The sequence below is a fragment of the Polyodon spathula genome, chromosome 1, assembly GCF_017654505.1.
Source record: "Polyodon spathula isolate WHYD16114869_AA chromosome 1, ASM1765450v1, whole genome shotgun sequence".
Classification (NCBI taxonomy): domain Eukaryota; kingdom Metazoa; phylum Chordata; class Actinopteri; order Acipenseriformes; family Polyodontidae; genus Polyodon; species Polyodon spathula.
In genome coordinates, this window is record NC_054534.1 from 64,784,932 (window position 1) to 64,797,242 (window position 12,311).

General features: G+C 37.0%; 1 protein-coding gene across 1 annotated transcript; it reads left to right on the forward strand.

Moving 5' to 3' along the window:
* Positions 1-6,971: 6,971 nt before the first annotated feature.
* On the forward strand, positions 6,972-10,592 carry LOC121298130 (vegetative cell wall protein gp1-like). Its single transcript, XM_041225028.1, has 4 exons — positions 6,972-7,049; positions 7,219-7,279; positions 8,724-8,768; positions 10,270-10,592. Exons 2-4 carry the CDS (start codon positions 7,229-7,231, stop codon positions 10,507-10,509), a joined length of 336 nt encoding a protein of 111 aa, XP_041080962.1. The 5' UTR covers positions 6,972-7,049; positions 7,219-7,228; the 3' UTR covers positions 10,510-10,592.
* The last annotated feature ends 1,719 nt before the right edge of the window (positions 10,593-12,311 follow it).

Consider the following 12,311-nt stretch of genomic DNA (forward strand, 5'->3'; position numbering starts at 1 on the left):
AAAAATATATATATATTGAATAGAACAGAGTTACATTGTAATTCAAGGGAAAGGTAAGTTAATCAATAATGTAACACGTGAGTAGCAGATGTAGGGACTATGCCATAGGATGACCCATCCTGCTGCTGTAACGTGAGTCCCTGATTCTCCAGTTAATTCATACAGAAAGATTCACTTCCACTTAATTTAATAATACTTCTGTTGGGACACCTGATAGTTTCACAATATATTGCTAATAGGTGCGTAATCCATTAAGTTGGTATGGTTAGAAACATAAAACAATAAAAAAAAAAAAAAAAAAGTTTCCTCATTACTTATCCTTGTTTATACTGGATCTAGTTAATTTTACTCTGTAACTTTAAAAAAAAAATAAAATAAAAAAAGGATACTTGGGTTTTTTTTGGAACAAAATGATCTTCTTATCAATCAGAAAAAAAAAAAAAAACCTATTTATTCTTACTTGACACATTATCAAGTTAACCAGTGGCTTTTGTAGAGGGCGTTTTTGGTCAAGACGTGGGCAAGGCTGTTTGATTCAGTTTAGAGGTTGCCAAGCCAATACAATTAATACAGAACTTTCAGCATTTTCCAATTACTTTTTTTCATGACAATAGCCCGAAACGATCCCTGAAAGAGAAGACGACCAACAACTAATACTTTTGGGATATGCCTGCCACAAGTGAGGTATTTGCTGAGCATTTTATGTCAAAGCTGCCGATAGGCCCCTCCGTGGAGTGACGTCCTCGGTCCCGCCCGCCGAGGGATTAAATAGTCACTACGCGGAGATCTCGTTCTCTTTTGCAACGGACCTGTGAATGCAAGTGATGAGACCTCGCAAGGTTTGTTGGTCATCTTCTCTTTCAGGGAACACGGTTCCATCCGTAACCTATCTTTCCCTCTCAATTCAAAGACAGCCAACAACCAATACTTTTGGGAAAGTATATCAAAGCCGTCGAGAGGGAGTGTGAGCGGACAGCATACGAGGGACACCTCGCTACCACTAGCTAGTGCTGGTGGTGCGCAGATACAACCTGAAGCACCCTTGTGCCTAATGAAGGCATAGAGGGATCTACCACAATGAGTTGGTAGAACAATGTATGCAGAGCAGTCCAGCTAGCTGCAGTACAGATATCAGTATCAGTCAATGAGGCGCCCATGACGTAGCCACACCTCTGGTAGAGTTCACGGCCATCCTCCCAGGTGGGGTTAGGCAAAAGGGAAACAACAGACCAATAAGCCTGACTTCTATTATATATAAACTTATGGAAACTATAATAAGATCCAAAATGAAAAACGACCTATATGGTAACAGTATGCTGGGAGACAGTCAGCGTGGTTTTAGGAAAGGGAGATCGTGTCTAACTAACCTGCTTGATTTTTTTGAGGATGCATCATCAACAATGGATAATTGCAAAGCATATGACGTAATTTATTTAGATCTAGAAAGCTTTTGACAAAGTCCTGCATAAAAGATGAATTCTCAAAGTGAATACAGTGGGGATTCAAGAAAATGCATGCACATGGACCAGGGAGTGGTTAACATGTAGAAAACAAAGTACTGCTTAGAGGAGAAACCTCCGAATGGAGCGAGGCAACTAATGGAGTACCACAGGGTCCTCTGCTATTCCTAATCTACATTAATGACTTAGATAGGAGTGGCAAACACTGATGCAGCAGCAAAGGTCATCCAAAATGATCTAGACAGCATTCAGAACTGGGCAGATACATGGCAAATGACATTTAATAGAAAAAAGTGTAAGGTATTGCACAAAGGCAATAACAAATCTGCATTATAAATGCCATATGGGAGATACTGAAATTGAAGAAGGAATCTATGAAAAAGACCTAGGAGTTTATATTGACACATAAATGTCTTCATCTAGACAATGTGGGAAAGCTAGAAAAAAGACCAACAAGATGCTCACAATACGATACTTGAAAAGGTATCATGACTGCTAATAACAATGTTGTATATTGAATATAATATGTGGTTGAGATTGCATTAATGTTTGTTTCCGTGATTTGCTGAATCATACCTCTCAATAAAAAACATATAATCATGTACCATTTAAAATTGTGTCTCAAAATGCAACTACAGCACACAGTGATCATTCATAATATGCTTTTGTATATTAATAAGCACATTGGTATTGAAAACAAAATATATCACAATTAAGGCTTTAATTTGCCATTTTGGGGCATAGTAATGTAAAAGGAATCAGTGCAGGCCCTTTGAAAGGTCCTCATTGCACTGTATATACATTTGTAGCAACCAACAATGTGCCTTTTTACAAAGGAAAGAAAACATACCCTGTTGTGGTAGCTTTGTCATACCATGATTTATTTTAGGAGGGTTAACAACGAACTTGACTGTATTGTCCAGGTGGCTGTCATTGTTTTTATTGAGGTGGGGATATGCTTATAATTATAGAGCTATAAGGCTTTCATTATGCAAATGAAAGATGTACAATGAAATGCATAAAAACATTTTGTGATCAATCAATGTTTAACCAACATTTGGATAATAATGAAATATGAGGTATCAGAACCACGGTATTTTTTATCACCGTAACAAGCTTGTTGTGTTTTCAGAGTGCACAGAATCCAGCCTGTTATAAAATAAGTGGATGTCAAAGGTGGTATCATATAGCAGTGGGAGAGAAAGATTGTGTGGCCTTAATGTGCTTTTATGAAATCTAATGCAGATATACCTCATAGGCAGATTGAAAAAAAAAAGTATTCTGTATGTATCTTTACCACTGCTTGTTGCAACCCCAAAACATATTTATAAAACAGTCCAGTTTTAACTTCCGTTTTCCAGTACGTGTAGTTACCCTGTATGTTGTACAAACACACAGTAACACTTTCCGCACAGAACATAAAGGTAAAGCATAACAACATTTTTCAGTTTATAAATTAAGGCGTTATGGCACTTATTGTACTCTTGAAGACTGATTGTTTCCTGTTACACACAAATACACAGCTGGCATATATGTATTGTGATGACGTGACCCAGAGGTGTAGTAGGTCTTGCAGTACAACACAGGTAGGGGACTAGAATTGCAGTTCAACAACACTCTTCATGTTCTTTATTTATTTAATTTGCTATAACAAAACAAACAAACAAAACAAAAGCCTAACTCCGGCCCGGTCTAACCACCAGCCGTTTGCCCGTAACAAAACAAATATTAAACTTAAGTTCTTCAATAACGAGTTTGTTCTCTTTAGTTTCTCTCTTCAACTACGCACACGCATGCGCACGCACGCACGCACACACACACGCGCACACACACGCACGCACGCACGCACGCACGCACACACGCATCTTCCATACACCTCTCAAAGACAGGTTCAACCTGTCCCTTTTTAAAGGGCTTGTAATCATTTGATTTAAGTCCACCTGCCAACAATAAATCAATTAACTGGGCGAACAAGCCAAACCCTGTGGCCTTCTGGGCAATGTAGTTTTTTCCTGACTCCCTATTAGCCAGGCCAAGACCTCTAGTGGTTGTACAGTGAAATCACAGGGCATAAAGCTCTTTCCATCCTCAAGCTTATATAGTGCCCTTGAATGACTTTATTACAGTATGCATTTGGATGGTAATGACTTGCTATTTGAATACAAATGCTCAATTAAGCAATTGTTTTATTCTCATATTATGGAGAATAATAAAAAGTAACTTGGAACATAATTATCTTCATTGTTACATTAATTTAGTGCCTGATTCACAAACTGTTTTTGTTGTTGTTAGTACCATTTCTGAGTTAACATCAGTGTTAATATCCTTCTTCAGCAAATGAGCTAACTCAAAAAGGTCAGTCTGTGTGCTTGAGTGCTATTAACACATTTTCTTAATAGTTCTTTGTGCAATTGGCGCATTACCATGTTAATTATACAATCCATGCAATCGACTAAGATGTAAAACACTTTTTACTATAATTGTTGTTATATGACTTTTTTAGTGCCCCAAACAGTCTTTTCTTAAAGACGGCTCACATTTGTGCCCTGTGCGGGCAATTTTGTCTTGGTCTGACTTTCAACCACTCCCTGTTTTAATATAATTGTAGTGTGACATTGTAAACACTTTAAATAAATCAGGGATTGTTTAAATGCTGATACCGTCAAATACATTTCCCTTTCCCTCAACACATAAGTCAAAGATAATAATTTACATTTTAAATCTCACTATAGAAATGAATAGTCGCAGAAAATCATACACAGCATGTAATAATACATTTCATATTACTGTTGCTTGAAAGTAACTGAAATATATCTTGAAAAAAGAAAAACTTTATAAGTAACTGTGACAGACAGCAAATGAATCAGTCAACAATCTCCCTCCTGACCTGTGAGGGCACTGTATAACAGGAACAGTGTGCCCCGGACTGGAGGGTTTGACAATTCATTCCAGGGTCAGTTGGAAATGGCCATCCAAAAAAGGGCGAAGCCACAATACTAGAAGTCAGCGCCTTACTGCAGTAGGCAATGTGTCAGTCATGGATTGGAGGAGACGTTATTGCACTCGCTACCAAAGGAGGCATGACTAAAGGAATATCAGGGAACATGGCCGAGCGATCTGTTCCTTTGTTATGGTTATGAAAGGCCCTGTAAAGGAGTGGAGCGAGAAAAGAGCTGTGAGTGTTTGTGTTGTTTTGTATTATCTAATAACTGTCACGTTTGTCATTTGCAGACGGATAACTAATCCGGGGGCTGTCGCTAAAAGCCAACATCCACCCCAGACCACTCTACACCATTGCTGTCACCATTAACTATATTGAATCACCACTTGCAGAAGGAGCACCCACTATTGGACGTGTGAACGTGTGTGAATAAAGTGTGTTTGAACAGCATTATTATTTCAGGACTGTGCCCTGTGTTTTTAATCGCACAATACACATTGTTGTGTAGAGCCAGGTACTAATATTTAAGGTTGCCAAACCAGCATCCCCACTGATTAAAGACTGTGTTTTGAACATGAACTGTATTAGTGTCTATCATTCCTGAGCACCCCATCACCATTACAACTGCACATGGCAAACCACTTTGCCACAGTAACTCATGGAACAGACTTATATTACAAAATGAATGTTAAAATGTGCTCCCTTGCTGAGCCATTTTTTGTTAAAGCAATTTATTTGAAGCAGATAATAAGGGAAGAGTCCCACTACCACGATAAAAAGGGTGGTATTAACGCAAATTCATTATTTGTGAGAGCTGATCAAACACCACGGGAAAACTTCAATTTGGACAGTCGTGAATTACAGTGGAAGCAAGCAGTAAAGTTTGGAAGTGTGATAATAACATACCTCCAATTTTAACTCACATTTTACCACTGGGAGGTGAAACGGGTCCTTGGTGATTTTTAGATAACTGCCTCTCACACTCTTTTAAACTGTGAGAACATTTTAAATACATTTAAATTAAATCACCCTCTCAAGTACCACCAATCATTTGGAAATTGGTGCCTGAGTCTTTAACTCAAGGCAGGAATTTTGGAATCAGATTTCTTTTCTTTATATAGAAGTTTCAAACCACATGATACAAAATGGCGCATTAGGGGAATAACATGTACCATTTGGGCTTGCTAAAAGTCATCCTATACTTTCATCAAAATACCTTAGGACCATGATTATTCTATATTTCACAACAGACCTGGCCTAATTGGTGGTTTGATAGCATTATAATGTATTTTTCTTTTTAGTTATAGAAATCCCTGTTCAAATCTTGACCAAGATACAGTACATGTATTGTAACCACAAAAACAACCAAAGCACAACACAGGGTGATATTTTTATATTATCTCTAAAGATGTACGATGACTCCAAAACATGATTTGTGGCAATTACTTCATACCAGTCGTTGTAAATAACCTTATGCAATAGGTTGTTAACTCAAAGGCATGTTTAGTCTTGTATTACAGTTTGGGCTCTAAGCAACTCCTTAAAAGTCAAAACATCTCAAATATGTGAACATCTCTAACCCATATTCAGATCCTGGCATTTATTCAGCAAAAATAAAGCAGCTTTGTTTTATTTTTGCATATTTATCTAATATATTATATGTATTAGTTTCTGAGACATTTTAATATCTAGAAAGGTTCACGTTACATGACTAATCGCATAATCAAGAATTCACAATAGGATTTGGTAAGAGTTACAAAATATATAATTGCTGGAGAAACTAAATAAATCCAGTTAAAATAAATAAAAAATATTTATAATTAATTGTGCTGTAACATTGAAGTATAAAAGCAATAAGACCTTTGACATCAGGCATTACCAGACAGTTTAAACTTTACCTTTAACTTTACCAGTACTCTCGTATGCAGATGTAGCTGACATAGCAATGTATCTGATTTAATACATCAGTTATAAATTGCTGCTTCTAATCAGGTGAGTGTTGAAGTACTGTAAAGCAAACATGTGTCAATTATATCTAATGGCATCCTTTCCAAATAAATGCCCTAAGAATTGTTAGATGGTATTTTCTTTTAAATTTACTGTAGCGTTCTCTGTTTTTACTACTGCAGTCTCAGTTTACCCAAGCAGTTTACATATTTTATACTTCCCTGCAGCTCCATGCTATCCTCAGCGTTGATCCACTTCAGGGATGTTTGAGGGAAGTCAAAAGTAAGAGGAGTTCCAGTACAAACCTACAGAGAAGTTAGTTTGATCGACTTTGTTAATTAAACCTCTTCTACACCATGTAAATACATTTTCATTTTTAAAGGTGACTAGTATCTGAGTCATTCTTGCTTAAGCTGGTAATAAAGTGTGGGGTAATCCTTAATATCACTTGCACAAACAGGTATCATTTATGATGCATGCAAACATGCTGTATTATTATTATCATTAATAATTAATTATATTATTACATTTAGAGCTTATTTTGTTAATCCCGCCAATTGAATACCAAACCTTGCTAAAGGCTGCAGACTTTAAATTGATGCAGGATAGTATTTTACAAATATAAAGACAGAGAAGTAAAGAGGTGGTGGTACCATACAATCGTCTTCAGGGTTCATATCTCTATTCCTTCAAGACTCAAGGTAAATCTTTTACTTTATATATTACTGGATTTTTTAAATATTAAACTGTTTGTTTTTTTGTTTTGTTTTTTTTTATATGACTATATCCAGTTTAACAGAATGAGTTGGGTTTTTTTGTTTTGTTTTTCAATAAGGTTTTCTCATTTATATTTATTACTGCCCATTTCAGACTGTAGAAGATGAGGAGCGCACTGTTCTTCATGTTAATTTTGGGAGTTTCACCTGGCTCTGTAAGTATTTTCAATACAATGTTAAACATGCATTTAAAGCTTAATTACCTTTACACAATAGTATTTATTATTTAAATTAATATAATTATTTAGAATGAAAAAAAAAACAGTACAGAAGGTTTACCAAGTATGTATAGTAAAATTAGGACGATTGCTCACTTTTTATTGTTTTACATGTGAGGTGATTATTTACTTCTGCTTATTATCTATTTAAATAATGAAATACACAAGTTATATGTCAAATTAGAGATAACAAAGTGTTACTAATTTATCGGAAACACTTGTTTACTGCTTTTCCCTTTTGAGTTGACAAACTGTCTGACTCACTTTGATGAAGAGATCCTGTTGCAATTTAAATGGAATCATTTTAAGATCAAATGGAATCCTTTGAAAACTGTGTGTGGTGAATGGTGGAACATGAAGCAGTGAGTGTAGGACAGTTGGAGGGAAAGACCAAGTGAAATAAAACAATATGCAAAAAAAGCATAGGAAGAGTCTGCAGAGTACACAATCATAAAACCGGTGCTGAGAATCAAGTTTAATGATGTCTTTATCTGGTGTGTGTTTTGAAAACCCTGAACAGTGAAAAAAAAAAACAACTTGATAAGCCCTTGCATTATGTTACTTGGTTATTTAGTTGATTAAAGACTACAGTAAACACTTTTAAAATATGCCCCAGAGCATTTAAAAAAGAGAAGGTACAAAATATACACTTGACATATCAACATGTATAATTATGTTGCCAGAACATTTCTATTGTTTGCATTCTCTATTGTCTTTATATTCTTTACTACAATTCCCTTGCTTTACCTTTACTACAGTAACACTCTTTAAGGGTGTGACAGAGATCGAATGACGCTTGGTGTTAGAGCTCCCTCCCGACCTGAGAGGGTACTAGATAAAAGAAGCAGAGTACCCTGGACTAAAAGGCATGACACTTTATCCCAGTGGGTAGGTGAAAATCAGCCAGATAGAAAAGGGACTGAGCTACGATACCCGAACAGGAAACAGCGTGGCATCCGCGGATTGGAGAATCGGATGCGCTTGTTAACCAAGGGGTCATGAGCGAGGGTATAAAATAAGGGCGTAGCAAAGTAATCTGTTCCTTTGTAAATGGTTAGAAAAACAACCTAAAAGGAGTCCCTGCATTTAAAAGAAATTTGTTTGGGTGATAAAACTGGACTTTTTGTTGCGGGTCAAACCCGTGGGATTATATAAACTGAAGAGACACACGCTTCCATCATTTATTATTTACAGGTATTCACCATAAGGCTCTGGACATTGTAAACCATTTCAGTAAACACCCTTGCACCTGTTCGTAATTGTCTGTGTGATTTGTACCTGCATTGCACTCACATGTATCTACTCACCACTTTGCCACAAAGGGATACAGCATTTTTTGGTAGAGACCGTCACTGTAACTGTACATCTCTATCATTTGTAGATGGCTAAACTCAAAACAACTCGTTCTTATAGTGATGAAGAACAAGTAAGTAATGTTTTTTTTTTGTTTGTTTTTGTTTTTAAGTCTCCCAATGTCTTTTTTATAGCAAATAAAAATACTGATAAATAATTCTTAAGTTATTCCATTCTAGTAGGGGACAGGTGAAAGCTAACAAGCCTCAAAATGTCATTGTTCAGTAGTTTTTCAAAACACACACCAGCTAAAAACTGCAGAGACCAAACTCATTATTAAACTCAATTCTCTTGCATATTGTTTTATTTTTCTTTGGTCGTTCCCTCTAACTGTCCTGCAATCATTGCTTCATGGTCCACCTTTCATCTGTACTCTGCCAAAATGGAATACTTTAAGAATTATTTATCAGTAGCTAGAATCAGATTGTAATGTTATTCTTTTCAGTTTGCTTTTCACAAACATTTTTTTAAAGGGCTTAATCCATCCATATTTAAACTGGTATTTGGGGTAAAATTTAAAAAAATAAAAAATACTGTAAACAAGCTGAGCGTCAACGTGTTGAGCTGAAAGAAAAGGTTGCCTTTTTACAAATGTTCTCTTCAGCTTCACAGTACAGTATGTGCAAGTAAAAAAAAGTGGAAACATTTTGAAAATTATCCCCATTCTCTGGCTCAAATGTCATATGTTTGAATGTTTAAAGTAATTGATGACCATATGTGTTACACCTTCATAAACTGTACATCTCTATAATAGGTGCCTGATAGTCATCATTGGGAAGTTCATTCTGATGGTGATGAAGTGCTTCCTCAAGTATATATTAAAAATACTAAAGACTATTCTAGGATGCAAAAAGTACTCAAAAGGCTCTTTTTTAAAGATGGGGTAGATGGTAAATGAATATTCATGCACCTAAGAGTTGTGGTAGTTTGATACAAAATAATTTATCCCTCAGTCACTCATTCAATCTTAGTATAGTGTACTCTTAATGTGGACAACTCAGGACAAAGCATATTGTCCAGCCACAAAAAAAAGTGCTAAACTGAAAGCATTTATGCATGAGTTAATGAAATAAGCACAATATGCATATTTTTGACCTGGGAGATTTCAACTGGGATATGCGGGGGTGGGGGGGGGGGATAATTTGGAGTAAGACAAATGTCTGTGCTATCTTGCAGTGTTGAATGTAAAACAATCTGTCTGACAATGAATAAAAAGCATTTGATGGTGCCTGCTCTGCTTGACTCATGGCAATGTTGTTAATTATATTACTGGGGTGAGTTTGCAGTGTAAAAGAGCTGATGGGAAATTATTCCCTTAGGGGGTAGATAAAAAAAAAAACATATATACAGCACTGCTTTACGAAACACATTATTTACCTGTTTTATAGTGACATGCACAAAAGCAACATGTTTTCAATTAAAAGCTTTTCAAATGTAGAAGCAATTAGTATTTCTCTGTTAGGCATGTGTTTAGAGCGTCTATTTATGTATTTTATTTAATCAACCCCTTCACATGGTATTCTCAGGTTTACGAGAGTCAATACTGAATTCCTATTTTAATCTCTTTTTTACAGTCATATTATGCATATTTCATGCCACAAAGAAGACCATGTCCAAGGCCTGGCTCTCAATACCCTGATTTGATTCTTCCATTTTTAAAATTTTTACCCAGTTTTCCTCGTCTACCATTTTTTCCACAACCACCTTCTCCAGCCCCACCCCCAGCTCCGGTACCACCGCCTCCAGCACCTGCACCAGGTCCTGCACCAGGTCCTACCCCTGCTCCAGACCTTCCAAGAGGAGATGAAAAATAGTGCTGTATACTTAGTGTTCTGCATTTCCAGTTTATTCTGAATTTTACCGAAAAGTTACAGGATTTTTTTTTTTTTTTTTTTACCAGCTGGACGTTGAACTGATTTATACCCAATTTGTATCTATTATTCAATATTATCCCAATATTATTTCTTCAGAAATACACAATAATTTGATTAAAATGCTGTTTTATTTTGACTCCGACACTGTAATAAGCAGCCTTGAACTGTATCCTAGGATACAGCAGATGTCCAGATGTCACAGTGTGGTTCTCAGTCACTTCACAAACATGCTATCACCACACTATCACTTGAAAAAGTATTTGCTCGCTGTCTGATTTTCTGCATTTTTTTGACACTGAATATTATCAGATCTTCAACCAAAATCTAATATTAGATAAAAGGGACCCTGAGTGAATAAATAACACAAAAGTAATCACCCCCTTAGACTCAATAACTGGTTATGCCACCTTTAGCAGAAATAACTGCAACCAAACGCTTCCTGTAGTTCTCTCACAGAGCCGTGGAGGAATTTTGGCCCACTCCTTCATGCACAACTGCTTCAACTCAGTAACACTTGTGGGTTTTCAAGCATAAACTGCTTGTTTCAGGTCCTGCCACAACATCTCAATGGGGTTTAGGTCTGGACTTTGACTAGGCCATTCCAAAACTTAAAATTTCTTGTTCTTCAACCATTCTGATGAGGACTTGCTTGTCATTGTCTTGCTGCATGACCCAGCTGCGCTTCAGCTTCAGCTCACGGACGGATGGCCTGACATTCTCCTGTAGAATTCTCTGATACAGAGCAGAATTCATGGTTCCTTCAATGATGGCAAGTTGTCCAGGTCCTGATGCAGCAAAGCATCCCCAAATCATGATACTACCACCACCATGCTGGGCCATTGGTATGAGGTTCTTACTGTGGAATGCAGTGTTTGATTTTTGCCAGACATAACGGGGCCCATGTTGGCCAAAAAGTTCCACTTTTGACTCATCTGCCCATAGAACATTGTTCCAGAACTCTTGAGGATCATCCAGGTGCTTTTTGGCAAACTTGAGATGAGCATTCATATTAGTGAGCAGTGGTTTCCGCCTTGCTACTCTGCCATGAATCCCATTTTTGCCCAGTGTGTTTCTGATGGTGGAGTCATGAACACTGACCTTAGCCAAGGCAAGAGAGGTCTGCAGATCCCTGGATGTTGTTCTAGGGTTCTTTGTGACTTTCTGGACGATTTTATGCCTTGCTCACGGAGAGATTTTGGCAAGACGGCCACTCCTGGGAAGATTCACTACTGTCCCAAACTTTCTCGATATGGACCATATAGCTCTGACTGTGGTTTGGTGGAGCCCCAGAGCTTTAGTAATGACTTTGTAACCCTTTCCAGACTGATAGGCATCAACAACTTTTTTTCCAGAGGTCTTCAGGAATTTTTTTTGATCGTGCCATGATGCGCCTCTAGAACCTGTGTGCTGACAACTCACTATCACTCTGATGATAAGGGCCAAAGTCAGATTTATATTGGGCAGGGCTGGCCCAAATAAGGCCTGATTGTTAACCAAAGTATTCAAACAGCTGACCCTAATTATCCCTTTAACTGGGTTGAGTTAACTAGGGGGCAATAACTTTTTCACACCTGAAGATTTCATGTTTGATTACCTTGCACACCAAACAAATGAAAGAAGCACCAAACTTTGGTGTCATTTTTTTTCTCTCAGACTCCCTCTATATACTACTACAACCCACAAAAAAATCTGACCAAATTCAATGTGAAAAATGTGCAAAAATGCAGAAAATCAGACAGGGG